We start from the raw sequence: 20467 nt of genomic DNA, 5'->3' as shown, positions 1-20467 counted from the left end.
TCTGAGCTGAGCTGTTTGTTATGTGCAATACGGGGAAAGGCTGTGTGTGTGTGTGTGTGTGTGTGTGTGTGTGTGTGTGTGTGTGTGTGTGTGTGTGTGTGTGTGTGTGCGCGCGTGTGCGTGTTGCCAAAACATCATTTGAATAACAATACATTTGCTCCTTGTTTGGTTGAATTGTTAAAACTCCTTGCAAGCTCTACGTACTTCCATTTTCCCTTGGTAATGTCCAAATTGAGGCCCACTGGACCAGAATGGAACAGAGCCTTCATTAGCATCATTAACACTGACTCTGTTTGACCAGAATGGAACAGAGCCTTCATTAGCATCATTAACACTGACTCTGTTTGACCAGAATGGAACAGAGCCTTCATTAGCATCATTAACACTGACTCTGTTTGACCAGAATGGAACAGAGCCTTCATTAGCATCATTAACACTGACTCTGTTTGACCAGAATGGAACAGAGCCTTCATTAGTATCATTAACCCTGACTCTGTTTGACCAGAATGGAACAGAGCCTTCATTACAGTATCATTAACACTGACTCTGTTTGACCAGAATGGAACAGAGCCTTCATTAGCATCATTAACACTGACTCTGTTTGACCAGAATGGAACAGAGCCTTCATTAGCATCATTAACACTGACTCTGTTTGACCAGAATGGAACAGAGCCTTCATTAGCATCATTAACACTGACTCCGTTTGACCAGAATGGAACAGAGCCTTCATTAGCATCATTAACACTGACTCCGTTTGACCAGAATGGAACAGAGCCTTCATTAGTATCATCGGTAACAGCCTGTGAAGGAAGTTGAGAAGGGTGAAGGTCTTTCTAAAAGGCCTAAATGTGTGCATAGAGCCCGTTGCGTTCCGCGCCCTAGCTGTGCCATAGGCTGTCTTTCTGCCTCTCAAATTCATGCACCCATGTGCAGCGCCCAGCGCCCACACAGATGTTGCCTACCATGGCTTAACCCGTTCTGACCTGAGATCAGATTCATACGAGGTTTCCACTGGACACACACTGGTCTGATCAACCCATTCTGACCTGAGATCAGATTCATACGAGGTTTCCACTGGACACACACTGGTCTGATTAACCCATTCTGACCTGAGATCAGATTCTAAGAAAATGTCAGTCGTTCGATTTTTCAAAAATAGCAGACCTACAAGCTCGTATCGCGCCACTCGGTGGCGCGATATGAGCTTGTAGATCTGCTATTTTTCAATAGCTAAAGCATAACATGATGCTGACACCAAAATGGGTTCCCGTTCAGAATGGCTTAAAAACAAACGTGGTGTAGATGGATGGATGCATAAAGACTCTTCCTCGGTTTTCATCTCTGGGGCTTTCTTGCCTCGTCATGTTGAAAATATGACCAGGAAGGAAACTCTCTGCCTAATTAGCTATATCTGTCCTTTTTCCCCCTTTTCAGTCCTTTGATGAGTGTGTCTGTGCACACGCAAGTGAACAGACGCACGCACGCACACGCACGCACACACACACACACACACACACACACACACACACACACACACACGGTGATGACTCATTCCTGCAAAAAAAAGCAGGAACAATTAGGACTTCACAGGACAGCAGAGTTGAAAGCCCATAGACGCCGTTCCTGTTTTAAGTATGTCAGACTTGCCGATGTTATCTACTGTACACACAGCACGCAGCGCTGCTCATCATCTTTCACACGGTGGTACAGTAAAACACTGCTTCTCGAACCTTTATTCTTAAATGTCTGTGCACGCGAACATACACAGTAAGCACACACACACACATGTTGTCAGCCATGTTTAACCACTTATATAAAGCGATAGTTTAAGTAGATATAGATTACTCACCCCGTGGAGACTTGAATTCATGGATACTTTTTTTTGTTTGTGTCGCATTCCTAATTTAGCCCATTCTGAACGGGAACCCATTTTGGTGTTAGCGTTATGTTATGCTTTAGCTATTGAAAAATAGCAGATCTACAAGCTCATAGCGCGCCACCGAGTGGCGCGCTACGAGCTTGTAGGTCTGCTATTCTTGAAAAAATCGAAGAACGACTGACATTTTTAGAATCTGATCTCAGGTCAGAATGGGTTAATCAGACCAGTGTGTGTCCAGTGGAAACCTCGTATGAATCTGATCTCAGGTCAGAATGGGTTAATCAGACCAGTGTGTGTCCAGTGGAAACCTCGTATGAATCTGATCTCAGGTCAGAATGGGTTAATCAGACCAGTGTGTGTCCAGTGGAAACCTCGTATGAATCTGATCTCAGGTCAGAATGGGTTAATCAGACCAGTGTGTGTCCATGAGTGGAAACCTCGTATGAATCTGATCTCAGGTCAGAATGGGTTAACCACTTATATAAAGCGATAGTTTAAGTAGATAGCCAAAGTTTAAATATAGGGCTGAAGTGGTACATATTATATGTTTTGTAATAATAACCCAAGTCTACAAACTAACGTTTTTTCAAATAATTTCAGTGGAAGGATACTCCAGTAAAGAAAAAGTACCTCAAACCTGTATACAGTGAATGTATACTTTTCGCCCGCCGCTGTCACGATCGATCCATAACGTTTTCGGTCGTGCTTTTGTTTTGTAGTATTTTTGGTCCCTTGGTTTCCTCCGTTGCCTTTGCGGCGGTGGCTCAGGGGTAGAGTGGCTGGATGGTAACCGTAAGGTTGCCAGTTCAAACCCGGGCTCCCCCAGAGTTACTGTCGAAGTGTCCTTGAGCAAGACACTGAACCCCTAATTGCTCCCGATGTGCTAGTTGGTGCCTTGCATGGTTTCCGCTGCCATCGGTGTATGAATGTGTGTGTGAATGGGTGAATGGGTGAATGCAATGCACAATCTCTGTAAAGCGCCTTGGATAAAGGCGCTATATAAATGCACCATTTACCATTTTACCTGTGTTGTCTAACTTGTTGTCTCACCACCTGTGTCTACAGTCAGTCTTTGTATTTATATCTGTGTTTCAGTCCTTTGTCAGATCCTCAATGTAGACACTAAACCCAAGCGTTTAGGACAGGTTATAAAGGTTTTAAACACATATTTGTAACACTTTTTAAACGTGTCACAGTGTTTAGATTATAAACAGAACATGTTTAATCCCCAACTTAGTAGTTTCCTTTAGTGTTTATTCCTTGTATTAATATAACTTAGTAGTTTCCTAGTGTTTATTCATTGTATTAATATAACTTAGTAGTTTCCTAGTGTTTATTCCTTGTATTCATAGAACTTAGTAGTTTCCTATAGTGTTTATTCCTTGTATTCATATAACTTAGTAGTTTCCTATAGTGTTTATTCCTTGTATTCATAGAACTTAGTAGTTTCCTATAGTGTTTATTCCTTGTATTCATAGAACTTAGTAGTTTCCTATAGTGTTTATTCCTTGTATTAATATAACTTAGTAGTTTCCTATAGTGTTCATTCCTTGTATTCATAGAACTTAGTAGTTTCCTATAGTGTTTATTCCTTGTATTAATATAACTTAGTAGTTTCCTATAGTGTTTATTCCTTGTATTCATAGAACTTAGTAGTTTCCTAGTGTTTATTCCTTGTATTAATAGAACTTAGTAGTTTCCTAGTGTTTATTCCTTGTATTCCTAGAACTTAGTAGTTTCCTAGTGTTTATTCCTTGTATTCATAGAACTTAGTAGTTTCCTATATTGTTTATTCCTTGTATTCATATAACTTAGTAGTTTCCTATAGTGTTTATTCCTTGTATTCATAGAACTTAGTAGTTTCCTAGTGTTTATTCCTTGTATTAATAGAACTTAGTAGTTTCCTATAGTGTTTATTCCTTGTATTCATAGAACTTAGTAGTTTCCTATAGTGTTTATTCCTTGTATTCCTAGAACTTAGTAGTTTCCTATAGTGTTTATTCCTTGTATTCATAGAACTTAGTAGTTTCCTAGTGTTTATTCCTTGTATTCATAGAACTTAGTAGTTTCCTATAGTGTTTATTCCTTGTATTCATAGAACTTAGTAGTTTCCTATAGTGTTTATTCCTTGTATTCATAGAACTTAGTATTTTCCTAGTGTTTATTCCTTGTATTCATAGAACTTAATAGTTTCCTATAGTGTGTATTCCTTGTATTCATAGAACTTAGTAGTTTCCTAGTGTTTATTCCTTGTATTCATAGAACTTAGTAGTTTCCTATAGTGTTTATTCCTTGTATTCATAGAACTTAGTAGTTTCCTAGTGTTTATTCCTTGTATTCATAGAACTTAGTAGTTTCCTATAGTGTTTATTCCTTGTATTCATAGAACTTAGTAGTTTCCTATAGTGTTTATTCCTTGTATTCATATAACTTAGTAGTTTCCTATAGTGTTTATTCCTTGTATTCATAGAACTTAGTAGTTTCCTAGTGTTTATTCCTTGTATTCATAGAACTTAGTAGTTTCCTAGTGTTTATTCCTTGTATTCATAGAACTTAGTAGTTTCCTATAGTGTTTATTCCTTGTATTCATAGAACTTAGTAGTTTCCTATAGTGTTTATTCCTTGTATTCATATAACTTAGTAGTTTCCTATAGTGTTTATTCCTTGTATTCATAGAACTTAGTAGTTTCCTAGTGTTTATTCCTTGTATTCATAGAACTTAGTAGTTTCCTATAGTGTTTATTCCTTGTATTCATAGAACTTAGTAGTTTCCTAGTGTTTCTCCTCGTGTATTCTTCCTCCCTTGTGTATTTAATTCTACTATTAACCCATTCTGACCTGAGATCAGATTCTATTAAATGTCTTCTACATCCTGACAGTTTTCTGAAAAAGCTATGTTTCTATGCCAGTCGTTCTTCGATTTTTCAAAAATAGCAGACCTACAAGCTCATATCGCGCCACTCGGTGGCGCGATATGAGCTTGTAGATCTGCTATTTTTCAATAGCTATAAAGCATAACATGATGCTAACACCAAAATGGGTTAAAACCCCTTGCATCGTACTTATAGCCTCCTATCTCTCTCCTCGTCTCAAACCGTGACAGCTAGCCGCTGCGTACGTATAGTAGCCGCAGCTAGCGTACACGTTGAGTGGATCCGACGTGACGGCGCTGTGAGCTGTGTTTAAAGACAGGATCAGAACACCCTGGGAGGTCCTGAGGGAGACAGACCGGACCCTCCTTCACTTCAGCCCCGCTGACGCTGACGCAGAGCGCCCGCGGCAGCTGGAGGAGGTGCACGGGCCGGGCCGGGCGCCGCTGCCTTGTCAACGCTTTAAGACCGGGAACGCATCATCCGCGTCGTCGCGTCCCGTAGCTTTTTTTTTTTACCATTATTTTATGCTTTATAGCTGCAAAAAATAGCAGATTCTATACAAGCTCAGATTCTACAAGCCTGTAGAATCTGCTATTTTAGAAAATAATTGTGAACGTGTGCGCAGATGTTTGAATGTAATATTCTTTCACTGTGAACGTTTTTTTTTTAACTCGTATCTGTGCTTCTGGGGTGGGGGGGGGGGGGGGGGGTGGAGATGGAGATAATTCAATGGGTTCTTGACCCCCCCCCCCCCATAACACCACTGATATCCACACTTTCCCTGGGCTGTGTGTGCTCCAGTTCCTGTCGATTTGATCCAATGAAAGCCAATGAAACTGGTCAGATGACCAATGATATCCAATGAAATCAACAGGAACTGGAGCACACACAGCCCAGGAAAAGTATGGATAGAAACTTATTTTTTTTTACTGTCAAGACATTTGTTGAATCGGGGCCTCTCAGGTCTTAATGGCGGGAACCCCTTTTGGTGTTAGCATTATGAAAAATAGCAGATCTACAAGCTCATAGCTTGTGTAGGTCTGCTATTTTTGAAAAATCGAAGAACGACTGACACAGAAACATAGCTTTTTCAGAAAACTGTCATTTTCAAACAGACATTTTTTAGAATCTGATCTCAGGTCAAAATGGGTTCAGTAATTGTATCTGTAGCGGTAGAAGGTTGTGGGTTCAGACCTGGTTGTGGTGAAGTCATGTCAGACTGTCAGACAGTAGTAATTGTATCTGTAGCGGTAGAAGGTTGTGGGTTCAGACCTGGTTGTGGTGAAGTCCTGTCAGACTGTCAGACAGTAGTAATTGTATCTGTAGCGGTAGAAGGTTGTGGGTTCAGACCTGGTTGTGGTGAAGTCCTGTCAGACTGTCAGACGGCAGTAATTGTATCTGTAGGGGTAGAAGGTTGTGGGTTCAGACCTGGTTGTGGTGAAGTCCTGTCAGACTGTCAGACAGTAGTAATTGTATCTGTAGCGGTAGAAGGTTGTGGGTTCAGACCTGGTTGTGGTGAAGTCCTGTCAGACTGTCAGACAGTAGTAATTGCATCTGTAGGGGTAGAAGGTTGTGGGTTCAGACCTGGTTGTGGTGAAGTCCTGTCAGACTGTCAGACAGTAGTAATTGTATCTGTAGGGGTAGAAGGTTGTGGGTTCAGACCTGGTTGTGGTGAAGTCCTGTCAGACTGTCAGACAGTAGTAATTGTATCTGTAGCGGTAGAAGGTTGTGGGTTCAGACCTGGTTGTGGTGAAGTCCTGTCAGACTGTCAGACAGTAGTAATTGTATCTGTAGCGGTAGAAGGTTGTGGGTTCAGACCTGGTTGTGGTGAAGTCCTGTCAGACTGTCAGACAGTAGTAATTGTATCTGTAGCGGTAGAAGGTTGTGGGTTCAGACCTGGTTGTGGTGAAGTCCTGTCAGACTGTCAGACAGTAGTAATTGTATCTGTAGCGGTAGAAGGTTGTGGGTTCAGACCTGGTTGTGGTGAAGTCCTGTCAGACTGTCAGACAGTAGTAATTGTATCTGTAGGGGTAGAAGGTTGTGGGTTCAGACCTGGTTGTGGTGAAGTCCTGTCAGACTGTCAGACAGTAGTAATTGTATCTGTAGCGGTAGAAGGTTGTGGGTTCAGACCTGGTTGTGGTGAAGTCCTGTCAGACTGTCAGACAGTAGTAATTGTATCTGTAGCGGTAGAAGGTTGTGGGTTCAGACCTGGTTGTGGTGAAGTCCTGTCAGACTGTCAGACAGTAGTAATTGTATCTGTAGCGGTAGAAGGTTGTGGGTTCAGACCTGGTTGTGGTGAAGTCCTGTCAGACTGTCAGACAGTAGTAATTGTATCTGTAGGGGTAGAAGGTTGTGGGTTCAGACCTGGTTGTGGTGAAGTCCTGTCAGACTGTCAGACAGTAGTAATTGTATCTGTAGCGGTAGAAGGTTGTGGGTTCAGACCTTGTTGTGGTGAAGTCCTGTCAGACTGTCAGACAGTAGTAATTGTATCTGTAGCGGTAGAAGGTTGTGGGTTCAGACCTTGTTGTGGTGAAGTCCTGTCAGACTGTCAGACAGTAGTAATTGTATCTGTAGCAGTAGAAGGTTGTGGGTTCAGACCTGGTTGTGGTGAAGTCATGTCAGACTGTCAGACAGTAGTAATTGTATCTGTAGAGGTAGAAGGTTGTGGGTTCAGACCTGGTTGTGGTGAAGTCATGTCAGACAGTCAGACGGTAGTAATTGTATCTGTAGCGGTAGAGGACAGGTTGTGGGTTCAGACCTGGTTGTGGTGAAGTCATGTCAGACTGTCAGACAGTAGTAATTGTATCTGTAGCGGTAGAAGGTTGTGGGTTCAGACCTGGTTGTGGTGAAGTCCTGTCAGACTGTCAGACGGTAGTAATTGTATCTGTAGCGGTAGAAGGTTGTGGGTTCAGACCTGGTTGTGGTGAAGTCCTGTCAGACTGTCAGACGGTAGTAATTGTATCTGTAGCGGTAGAAGGTTGTGGGTTCAGACCTGGTTGTGGTGAAGTCCTGTCAGACTGTCAGACGGTAGTAATTGTATCTGTAGTGGTAGAGGACAGGTTGTGGGTTCACGTGGCCACGGGGACCGTTGGTTGTTGGTTGCGATCCCGTGAGAGGAACGGACGTTGTCGCCTCGCGTTGATATATAAGTGCCAAAACCGTAATCCCGTCTTCTAGACGTCTTTGCAATGGGTGCCAATCCCGACAAGACGTAATTTCATTCAGATTCTATCAGATTCTATAAATGTCTTCTACATCCTGACAGTTTTCTGAAAAAGCTATGTTTCCGTGTCAGTCGTTCTTCGATTTTAAAAAAATATCAGATCTACAAGCTCGTAGCGCGCGCTATGAGCTTGTAGATCTGCTATTTTCAAATAGCTAAAGCATAACATGATGCTAACACCAAAAGGGGTTCCGCCCAAAAATGGGTTAAAACAATGATTGAGTCCCCGGTCATAATTATTTTAGCTTAAAGATTAAGGATGATTACTTTTTTTTTATTTGAAGGCGAACATGAATTGGTTCAGAACAGTGCTTCTTAAATAAATCACAGCTTTACATTTTAAACAAAATATGAGTAGCTACTGTTGTAAAATATTGTAAACATGTCTGTGGCATGTATTGGGGTCCCAGTCCAGAGATTAACCCATTCTGACCGGGCACCCATTTTGGTGTCGGCATCATGTTATGCTTTAGCTATTGAAAAATAGCAGATCTACAAGCTCATATCGCGCCACCGAGTGGCGCGATACGAGCTTGTAGGTCTGCTATTTTTGAAAAATCGAAGACACTTTTAGAATCTGATCTCAGGTCAGAATGGGTTAATAATGAAACTGTCAGGATGTAATAGACATTTTTAGAATCTGATCTCAGGTCAGAATGGGTTAAAATCATACTGAAATGGCCTATAGGACCCTGGGGCCTATAGCCTAATTCAGATACATTTAATTTGGGGGTCCTTGGAATTAAAATGGCTCAGGATCACTGCAGGGTTAAACTGTGAGTTAATTCACAGAAAATACAATGACAGCCTACATAACTTTTTAATGAGGGCTTGGTTTAGAAAAGCCTATATTTTGTGCTAAAGTAATATATTGAACATAACAGAAATAAGATTTTCCCATTCAGACACTGAAGTAGCCTACTGGCCTATAATGTCTGCATTAAATTGTCTAAGGAAAAAACAAATACCTCATGTTGTCGTGTATTGGTTACTGAGGTCACATGACCAGGAAGCAGGTAACGACAGGTAACATAAATGTATAGGGACACCAAAGGTGATGTAACAGACTGTTATGATTCAGACCAGGAGCGGTCACTACAATAAAGGAACCATGAAAGACAATCTTGTGTATAATTATGATTCAATTCAGTAAGGATATAAGAACACAACACCTCATGTCACTCACTGCTGCAAAGTTGTGTCAGTTCATTTTAAGCTCTGTATAGAGATTCAAAATGTATAATTTTTCTGTTGTACTTGTAGTGTAGTTTGTTAAACACAGCTTAACGATGTTTAATTGGCTACAGCTGGCGATAGAGTGAGAGTGGAAACGAGTGGATGTTTTTATTTTATTTTCACAACTTCAGTTAGCGTCTTGTGTTGTTACTTGCGCAAGCAGAGCGCGCAAGTAATGTTTTCGCCCGGTCTCTTCCGCCGTGACAGCTGTCCCGGCATTCGATGTTTATGCAGAAAAACATCTAATCTGTGCCTGTTTTGCTGGGACCAAATGACCACAAATGACCATATTTCTTACGTCATCATTTAGAGCTAGTCATACGTATACTATATACATAATCAGTAAAAATAAAATAGCAAATTGTGCCTGATCTGCTGGGACCAGAGTACGTGGTGTGTATGTATGACTAGCTCTTAATGATGACGTAAGAAATATGGTCATTTGTGGTCATTTGGTCCCAGAAAACCAGGCACAGATTTGCTGTTTTCTTGCATAAACATCAAATGGCGGGACAGCTGTCACGGTTTTTGGCGCAAAGTAACCACAGTATACCGCTAATCAACTTACAACTACACACTTTATACAGTATAGAGTATAGAGTATATATGTATTATGTATACGTATATAGTATATGCCTATATACTATATATATTTCTTACGTCATCATTTAGAGCTAGTCATACGTATACTATATACATAATCAGTCAAAATAAAATAGCAAATTGTGCCTGATCTGCTGGGACCAGAGTACGTGGTGTGTAGATAGAAACTTGAATCATACTTAATAATACTAGGTGTTTATATGCATAAAGTAGTTAGGTAGCAAATAGTTACATCTAAAAAGTATACATTTCAAACGTTCCTTCACAGAGATACTGAGATTTGACAGTTTACAGCGGTCGAAAGGACTTGCGCGCTCTGCTTGCGCACTAGTTGGCCATTTATGGCCTACTAGTGTGCAACAAGCAAGTATGCACTCGACAGAGTGCAGTTCTAGTTGTTGTTGTTGTTGGAAGCTGTTGCTGAATTAAGGACTTTTCAGATGGAATAATTTATTTGGAACAATAAAATAAGAAGACATTCAGCAGGAGGATTTGTGCACAGGTAAGAGGACAGAGCTAGAAGACTATAGTTTGCACCCGACAGACATTAAGCTCAATTGCTCAACCGTGTAAACTATTAAAAGCATGCGTGGCTCACGCAGTTTATCAATTTGACCCAACATGAAACCTGCATTTATAACAGTGAAGGGCCTGTTGCTTTAGTGTTTAATTAATACCCCGCTCTGAATCTCATTTATAACAGTGAAGGGCCCGTTGCTTTACTGTTTAATACGCCGCTCTGAATCTCCCTTCATGTTTGTTATGACATAACAGCAGCGTGGCTGGGCGCTGTGTGTGTGTGTGTGTGTGTGTGTGTGTGTGTGTGTGTGTGCGTGTGCGCGCGTGCGCGTCATGACGACCAGCTGGGGTAGTTAAGGCAAAGTAATGCAAAATAATCAAACCGGCACTTGGCAAATGGCAACAGAACTACAATACACGAAACATATCTCTGGTGTTCATGTGCCCGCTGCACAGACTGTTATCGTAATTAAAAACTGTAAAATGAACCGCTGTGGGCGCCGTTCCGTTCGGGGGGGAACTGCGGACACTGTGTGGCCGTCTGGGCGTGTCATTTTTCGGGGGGGCACAACACGGCCAAAGAGAGGGGCAACGACCGACGGGCCGCCGTGAAATTATCCTGCCCTGTGTACAGAAAATAAAGCACAACGACATTAATAATGTGCTTTTGTCACAGTGTCGAGCAGTGTTGTTTTTGGCAGAAATTTTTAGTTTTAGTCTTTGTCTTTTGAGTAGTTTTCATTTAGTTTTAGTCACATTTTAGTCACCCGGAATGTTTTATTGTTAGTCTAGTTTTAGTCAACTAAATGTCATAAGATTTTAGTCGACTAAATCTACAGGTGATTTAGTCGACTAAAATGTATTTTGGCGGGTCTTGATGCCGTCGTAATGACTGTTTTTACACTTGCTGAGAAGACGCGTTGTGAGCTTGTAGATCTGCTATTTTCAGCATGCAACCAAGTGTAAAATGACTTATACTGGATCTCTTGTCCACTAGTCCCTTCCTAACATTTTAGTCTAGTTTTTATTTGTTGACGAAATTGTCAGTATATTTAGTCTTAGTTTTAGTCATCATAGCTTAGTTTTCATTTAGTTTCCATTTAGTTTTCGCCAGTGGAAAAAGGTAGTTGACGAACATTTCTCGTCTTAGTTTTAGTCGACGAAAACAACACTGGTGTTGAGCACATGTATGTGTGTGTGTGTGTGTGTGTGTGTGTGTGTGTGTGTGTGTGTGTGTGTGTGTGTGTGTATGACACCATTACATGCCTCATAGCACTAATAAGTGTTTATCACACAATACTTTCTGATCTGATCTCATGCTGATGGCAATGTGCGTGCGTGCGTGTGTGCGTATCCTGGTCACTCTCCTCCTGGACACTCTGCCCATGCCGTAGTAACTGTGTGTGTGTGTGTGTGTGTGCTGTGTGTGTGTGTGTGTGTGTGTGTGTGTGTGTGTGTGTGTGTGTGTGTGTGTGTGTGTGTGTGTGTGTGTGTGTGGTATCCAGGTATGCGTATCCTGGTCACTCTCCTCCTGGACACCCTCCCCATGCTGGGGAACGTACTCCTGCTCTGCTTCTTCGTCTTCTTCATCTTCGGCATCGTGGGCGTCCAGCTGTGGGCGGGGCTGCTGAGGAACCGCTGCTTCCTGGGAGAGGACGTCCGAACGTAAGCGTTGGCCATACCGCCGCCTCTCGTCAATATTCACATATACAGTCTGGAGCAGTGTTGTTTTTGTCGACTAAAACTATAGACTAAAATGTTAGGAGGGGACTAGTGGACAAGAGATCCAGTGTAAGTCATATTACACTTGGTTGCATGCTGGAAATAGCCGATCTTCAAGCTCACCAAGCGCGACCCGTTGTGAGCTTGGATATCGGCTATTTTCAGCAAGTGTAAAATGACGTCATTACGACGGCATCAAGGCCCGCCACAGTACATTTCAGTCGACTGAATCAACTGTATGTTTAGTCGACTGAAACTAGACTAAACGCTAAAACAGTCCCGGTGACTAAAATGTGACTAAAACTGAATGAAAGGTATTCAAGAGACTATGACTAAAACTAAAATCAAAATGTGCTGCCAAAAACAAGTTCAACCCTGGTCTGGAGCGACAGAAACTCTTATCTGTAAAGGCAACTTTTCCAACAAAAGGATGCCAGTGAGGGATATGGTGTGAATGAAGGTCTTTCCAACGCGTGGTGGTGTTGACAGTAAATCAGATCTTGTTAAGTGCATTTAACCCATTCTGACCTGAGATCAGATTCATACGAGGTTTCCACTGGACACACACTGGTCTGATTAAAGGGGCTTTATTTTGATTGCAGGATGTCATAACAGAGACCGGCTACTTAACTGTAAATGAACAATAACCTGGTGCTGTAAAATAAACCAAAATTAACTCCCTTGGACTGCCAGTCCCAATGTTTTTGTTTGGGTAACAAATTGGCATATTTTTAATTCATCGTTTTAACATACAAGAAAGATCTGGTGGATTGAAGAGATGTTTTTGTTTTTTTTTCATTGCAAATGTATTCTCTCGAATCGCCACCAGATGGCGGGAAAGCACCATTATGCTGATTTTGGCTAAAATAGACGGATCTTCCTAAGTCACTTCCGGTTCAACGATCAACAACATCCTGTAGTATTTTGACCCTAGTCAATAGCTTGGCTGGTCCGGATTGCTAAGCTAATGCTATATTTTTCATAACTAAGTCAAATTAACCTCAAATCAACCCCAAAAGATCGCAAAATATCACATTTTTTACAGCGACGCACATAGAGACGGCGCGCGTGCACGATAGCGCACGATCACGCGGATTTCGGACGTTTTTTGGTAAATTACATCCAACAGTAGTGATATTAGCGAAAAAATATTAATTTTTGCTCTTTTGACCCCGCGATAACTGATATTGATTGTCATTCCGTTTTTTTCGTTAACGGGAGGTTTAGATTTTTCGATTAATTCCGTTTTTTCCGTGAACGGTAGTTCAAGGGTTAACAACTGAAAAACAAAACAAAACACGCACGGTTGAAAAACTGTGTGGCTTCCCTGTGGCGTTTCCCAAATTCCCTGCTGCCGTGCACCATGTGACACATACAAGTAGGCTGTGCCTGTGATTGGCTGAACCCGCCTATGCCCAGGTTGTCATAGCAACTTCACAACAAATTCACCACCGTATAAAATCATCAAATTGGCTACAACACTATCTAAAGTAAAATATAAAGTGGGAGTTTCGTCTTTACAGTCGCGCAGATGTATCCTAATATAAATATAAATCATCTAAGCATATATAGCCTGCTGCTTAGCAGAAATGGCAATTACAAAAAAATCACACTCGTGTGAAGCGAGGGGCGCTCTTGTCGTCATACATCATCATACATCACATTCCGTGCTCAGCCAAACAAATCACTTCTGTGGTGCAAACACAGAGCACAAGATATTTTAAAATATATTTTTGCGAACGGAATTGACAACCGGATCACTCGGATTTAAGCAATATTAGACGAGAGGGTGTTGGTTAACGTGAATATTGCCACGACAGTGATGCAGTCAGGAACGAGACGGAGTCGAGTTACGCAAGCATCACTGAAGTGGCAATAATCACGTTAAACCACACCCTCGAGTGTATATTGCAATTCTACCACAGTTACCCTTAAAACTAAGAAAATCGCTATTTTTTTAATGACAGATGTACGTATAGTCACTACGACCACAAATGTCCCAAGAAACTATAGCCTAGCCACCGAGTTTGCTATAGCGCTCTGGGAAAACAGAGCAGCTGAATTCTTTGTTTTGATTAGGTGGTGAACGGTGCTGGTTTAGTTCAACCAATCGGATTGCTTCCTCGAAACGACATGTTGTAGAATTGGGTGTGTAGTTCCAGACTCTATATAGCATTCAGAGATTGTGACTCTATATATAGCATTCAGAGATTGTGACTCTATATAGCATTCAGAGATTGTGACTCTATATATAGCATTCAGAGATTGTGACTCTATATATAGCATTCAGAGATTGTGACTCTATATATAGCATTCAGAGATTGTGACTCTATATATAGCATTCAGAGATTGTGACTCTATATAGCATTCAGAGATTGTGACTCTATATAGCATTCAGAGATTGTGACTCTATATAGCATTCAGAGATTGTGGAATACAGTAGTTGTCTGGGCGACTAGAATGTAAGGAACACATGCACGGTGTAGTTCCAGACTCTATATAGAGCACCGAAGTCCTGACGTAACTCGCTCATCCCTTCGATTCCCCTGGTTCGCGGAAGTAATTTATCTATGGAGAATAACATGGGGTGATCTTAATATCGTCTACTATAAGCGTTGTGGGTCCAAAAATAAACAAGCTGTCTCGGCGTTATTGTCAGGGAGGTGTCTCTGTATGTGTCAGTTATGATGTGACCAGTGCCAGTGATTTCAACCACAAGTCGGCAATAGTATAACTTCACAATTGAACGAAATACTTTTTTTTTTTTTTTTTTTTGGTTTTCGTTTTTAGCCACATTAACACAGTTGGAATGTTAAAGAATGTTTTTATTCCATCAGAAAGTCGTTTTAGTGTCATTAAGTCGTTGTAATTGCTTAAATAAGTCACTATGTCTAATGTTTTAACCATTGAGTTAAGCAATGCTAACCAATGCTAATCAGAAAATCAGCTTTCCTTTCAAAGTATGCAAATTCCGCTAAATTCCGCTTTTTTGTACACAATCGTTTTTGAAGATAATACTAGTCTTTTACTAACTGGCTAACAGAAATAGCAGAGAAAGAAGTATTAACCATCGTATTTTGTAAAAAGTGTGTTTATTTTCGGTCCGCCTAAAGCTAATGTTCCAGATGGGGGCACTGGTGAATCAGAACAAAGGGACATGTTGAAATGGCTTCCTGTTTCCAATAGCAGAAGAAGAAGAGTGGAATTCATTTAATGTAAACATGTAAACATTGTAACATTATGTCACCATAACGTCGTTATTATTAGTTACTTTGGAATGTACCTGCCATGAAAATTAAGGTCATAATAACGCAGATCACATCGATATGTAATATAGCGCGATATGTAGGCTACTTGTTTTAGCTGCAGGATTGATATCAATATAATGCTAAACGTAGCTAAAAAGCTATCGTCGCGGGGTTGCCAGGTTCTGAGAAATAAGCAACCCGGTATATGAAAACAATTCCAAAAGAAGCGAAAATAGCCGATCTACAAGCATTTAACAATACAAATCTTGTCCCTGGACCCTGGCATACATTATTTTCTGCAGACAAATAATAATAACTATTAACTATTAACTATTAACTACTAATATAGCTATTTTATTTGTAGGCTACTCATCTGGAACATTTACATAGGCCTGATCTAATAAGGGTCCACTTGGTTACCAACTCTTCATAATCAACTACACTTTAAAAACAAGCCCAAATAATCAACTACACTTTATTTTTGTCAAATACATTTTTTGTAACAGGTTATAAATTATTATAAAATTGGTACAGTAGGCCTATGCATTATTTTTCTTTAGAAACAAAGCCAACTAATTATAATAAGCAGACATGGCAACACTGCTGGTTGAATAATGGAGGAATGAAGGGACAACAGCGCCCCCTAAAGTCATAGATCACTGCTGAAATCTTAGATGGGCAAATTCTTTACTTTGAGGTTTCCAATTCAACAAGTTTCAAATGGTCATATCTTCTTCATTTTTGAGCAATACATCATATGAAAGGTTACAGTGTGCAGTTTCATAATATGTAAAGAACTGAAAAATGACCATGGCCCCCTTGTATATTAAACCACTGTCCCCGGTCACATAATTTATGATACAGTCTGCTTCTAGCGAAAATGTAACTAATTCAGCAGCAGTAACATTAGCGTTTTCTCTCAGTCAGTTGATTCTTCATATCCATATGAGTGAAGCGGCCGGGGTGACATGTTTATTTTTCATAACACAGTTCTTATATGAGGCGATCTAAAATCGCCCTATGGGGATTTCAATGCAACTAAACAAATACATGAACCTGGGGACTGACGCCCTCTACTGAAAGTGACGTCAGACTTCGGTGCTCTATAGCATTCAGAGCTTGTGGAATACAGTAGTTGTCTGGGCGACCAGAACGTAAGGAACACATGGAGCATGGAGTCTCCTGTAGTTTCCTGGAGTCTCATGGAGTCTCATGGAGTCTCATGGAGTGTCCTGGAGTGTCCTGGAGTCTCATGGAGTGTCCTGGAGTCTCATGGAGTCTCATGGAGTCTCATGGAGTCTCATGGAGTGTCCTGGAGTGTCCTGGAGTCTCATGGAGTCTCCTGGAGTGTCCTGGAGTCTCATGGAGTCTCATGGAGTGTCCTGGAGTCTCATGGAGTCTCATGGAGTCTCCTGGAGTCTCATGGAGTGTCCTGGAGTCTCATGGAGTCTCATGGAGTCTCATGGAGTCTCGTGGAGTCTCATGGAGTGTCCTGGAGTCTCATGGAGTCTCATGGAGTCTCATGGAGTGTCCTGGAGTCTCATGGAGTCTCATGGAGTCTCATGGAGTCTCATGGAGTGTCCTGAAGTCTCATGGAGTCTCATGGAGTCTCATGGAGTCTCATGGAGTGTCCTGAAGTCTCATGGAGTCTCATGGAGTGTCCTGGAGTCTCATGGAGTCTCATGGAGTCTCATGGAGTCTCATGGAGTGTCCTGGAGTCTCATGGAGTCTCCTGGAGTGTCCTGGAGTCTCATGGAGTCTCATGGAGTCTCATGGAGTCTCATGGAGTGTCCTGGAGTCTCATGGAGTCTCATGGAGTCTCATGGAGTCTCATGGAGTCTCATGGAGTGTCCTGGAGTCTCATGGAGTCTCATGGAGTGTCCTGGAGTCTCATGGAGTGTCCTGGAGTCTCATGGAGTGTCCTGGAGTCTCATGGAGTCTCATGGAGTGTCCTGGAGTCTCATGGAGTCTCATGGAGTCTCATGGAGTGTCCTGGAGTCTCATGGAGTCTCATGGAGTGTCCTGGAGTCTCATGGAGTGTCCTGGAGTCTCATGGAGTCTCATGGAGTCTCCTGGAGTCTCATGGAGTCTCATGGAGTCTCCTGGAGTCTCATGGAGTCTCGTGGAGTCTCATGGAGTGTCCTGGAGTCTCATGGAGTCTCATGGAGTGTCCTGGAGTCTCATGGAGTCTCATGGAGTGTCCTGGAGTCTCATGGAGTCTCATGGAGTGTCCTGGAGTCTCTTGGAGTCTCATGGAGTCTCATGGAGTCTCATGGAGTGTCCTGGAGTCTCCTGGAGTCTCTTGGAGTCTCATGGAGTGTCCTGGAGTGTCCTGAAGTCTCATGGAGTCTCATGGAGTCTCCTGGAGTCTCATGGAGTCTCATGGAGTGTCCTGGAGTCTCATGGAGTCTCATGGAGTCTCATGGAGTCTCATGGAGTGTCCTGGAGTCTCATGGAGTCTCATGGAGTCTCATGGAGTCTCATGGAGTCTCATGGAGTGTCCTGGAGTCTCCTGGAGTCTCCTGGAGTCTCCTGGAGTCTCCTGGAGTCCCCTGGAGTCTCATGGAGTCTCCTGGAGTCTCATGGAGTCTCATGGAGTGTCCTGGAGTCTCATGGAGTCTCATGGAGTGTCCTGGAGTCTCATGGAGTCTCATGGAGTGTCATGGAGTCTCATGGAGTCTCATGGAGTCTCATGGAGTCTCATGGAGTCTCATGGAGTGTCCTGGAGTCTCATGGAGTGTCCTGGAGTCCAGTGACCATACACTCCAACCCCAAGGAGACTCCATGGTCGCGGAACACACTGGTCAAAAGATCACATGACACATGACATCACAACGGGTCTCAGAGCCTTCTGTTAGAGTAATAATACTCTAGTATTATATTATATATTCTGTTAGAGTAATAATACTCTATTATTATATTATATATTCTGTTAGAGTAGTGGTTCCTCCTGAAGTCCCAAAAGAGAGAAATGAGAATTTTGACCGTGGCTTATTGCTGTCCTCTTTATATCCAGAGAGACTATAATCTAATTGGAAGTATTGATCCGGATCAAAGTTAGGCCTATACTGATGAATGTGCAATGATTAACCCATTCTGGGCGGGATCCCCTTTTGGTGTTGGCATCATGTCATGCTTTAGCTATTGAAAAATAGCAGACCTACAAGCTCATAGCGCGCCACCGAGTGGCGCGCTATGAGCTTGTAGGTCTGCTATTTTTGAAAAATCGAAAGAACGACTGACATAGAAACATGGCTTTTTCAGAAAACTGTCGGGATGTAGAAGAACATTTTTAGAATCTGATCTCAGGTCAGAACGGGTTAAATGTCAAAAAGATCCATTTGTAGGCTTGGCGTATATATACTGTATGGATTTATAAAAGATTTAGACACAGCCAATTAGATGCTTTTGTTGTTGTTCTAATCTAAAGGTTTAGTACTGCTCCACCATTGGATGTTTGCAGACTCCAATCACTTAATTCTCTTCCTTTCTTCTTGCTACAAAGCAATAATGTACGTACAGTAAAATGTGTTAACCCATTCTGACCTGGGATCAGATTCTAAATATGTCTTCTACGTCAGTCGCTCTTCGATTTTTCAAAAATAGCAGACCTACAAGCTCGTAGCGCGCCACTCGGTGGCGCGCTATGAGCTTGTAGATCTGCTATTTTTCAATAGCTAAAGCATGACATGATGCTAACACCAAAATGGGTTCCCGTCCAGAATGTGTTAACCCATTTTGGACTGAGGTCAAAATATGTAGTTGACGCGTTGTGAGCTTGTAGATCGGCTATTTTCAGCAAGTCATCAAGACCCGCCAACATACATTTTAGTCAACTGTAGATTTAGTCGACTAAAATCTTATGACATGTAGTCGACTAAAACTAGACTAACACTAAGACATTCCAGGTGACTAAAATGTGACTAAAACTAAATGAAGTTTCAGTCCAAAGACTATGACTAAAACTAAAATAGAAATTTGCTGCCAAAAACAACACTGATGCCTATTCTATTCTGGGGGGGGGGGGGGGGGGGGGGCATGCTGTTTGGCAGATTGTGACGCGTTGTGAGCTTGTACTGAATTTACTGTAAAAAAAAGTACATTCGTAACTCATGGTTTTAGGATGTATTGAACATGAATGGAAACGGTTAGATTGGAGAGATGTTTCTCCAGGGAAATGTATTGTTTGCTCTTGGTCTTGCGTTTTTGTGCACGCAGCAGTGTATTTCTGTTTCACATCATCTGGGGGTCTGACTATGTGTATTTCCCATCTCAACGTGTGTGTGTGTGTGTGTGTGTGTGTGTGTGTGTGTGTGTGTGTGTGTGTGTGTGTGTGTTTATTGGGGACAGAGGAAGCCAGAGAAAGCATATAGACACTAAATATTTCATTGCCAAAGCATGCTTCTGTGTTACAACATAACAACACACACACACACACACACACACACACACACACACACACACACACACACACACACACACACACACACACACACACACACACACACACACACACACACACACACACACACACAAATGTAGCCCTATTTATTCTCTCTCTCTCTCTCTCTCTCTCTCTCTCTCTCTCTCTCTCTCTCTCTCTCTTTCTCTTTCTCTTTCTCTTAGTGCCTTTGACCATGGTCAGTTGTATAAACTTTAATCTCTCTCTCTCTCTCTCTCTCTCTCTCTCTCTCTCTCTCTCTCTCTCTCTCTCTCTCTCCCCCCTCTGACTGTCTCTTACCGTCTTCCACATGATTTGTCTCTGGATGAGATCACAGTCATATCATCAGATTCATCACGCATATTAGATTTGATATAAAATGCCTCAAGAAATCAAATTAGAATCTTCTCGCCGACCCTTGCAGTTTGCAACAAAGTCCTTATTATATAATACTTCTTTAAGTAATACAAGTAGAAATACTTTACTCTACGCCCAACTAAAACTTTAACTTAGTTCACTACTAATATTATTATAATTTCATAATTGCAGTAATATTTGCGGTTTATGGATACAAACAAATCATCCAAACCATTATTTTTAACCCATTCTGGGCAGGAACCCATTTTGGTGTTGGCACCATGCTATGCTGTCAGGATGTAGAAGACATTTTTAGAATTTGATCTCAGGTCAGAATGGGTTAAAGAACCACCATTCATTCTTCTG

The 20467-nt window shown here is 41.7% G+C and overlaps 1 protein-coding gene across 1 annotated transcript in view; it reads left to right on the top strand.

The window, feature by feature from the left end:
• Positions 1–20467, top strand: part of cacna1ha (calcium channel, voltage-dependent, T type, alpha 1H subunit a) — a gene marked incomplete at its 3' end in the record, with an annotated part of 325861 nt that overhangs the window by 136651 nt on the left and 168743 nt on the right. Inside the window, exon 5 of the mRNA XM_083779213.1 lies at positions 11839–11998. Within this exon, the coding sequence (XP_083635339.1) occupies positions 11839–11998 (160 nt within the window). The remainder of the gene's footprint in view (positions 1–11838; positions 11999–20467) is intronic.

The sequence above is a fragment of the Protomyctophum parallelum genome, assembly GCF_964188405.1.
Source record: "Protomyctophum parallelum genome assembly, chromosome: 13".
NCBI lineage: Eukaryota > Metazoa > Chordata > Actinopteri > Myctophiformes > Myctophidae > Protomyctophum > Protomyctophum parallelum.
The sequence above is the reverse complement of the archived record's forward strand: the minus strand, read 5'-3'. Positions and strand labels throughout refer to the sequence as shown.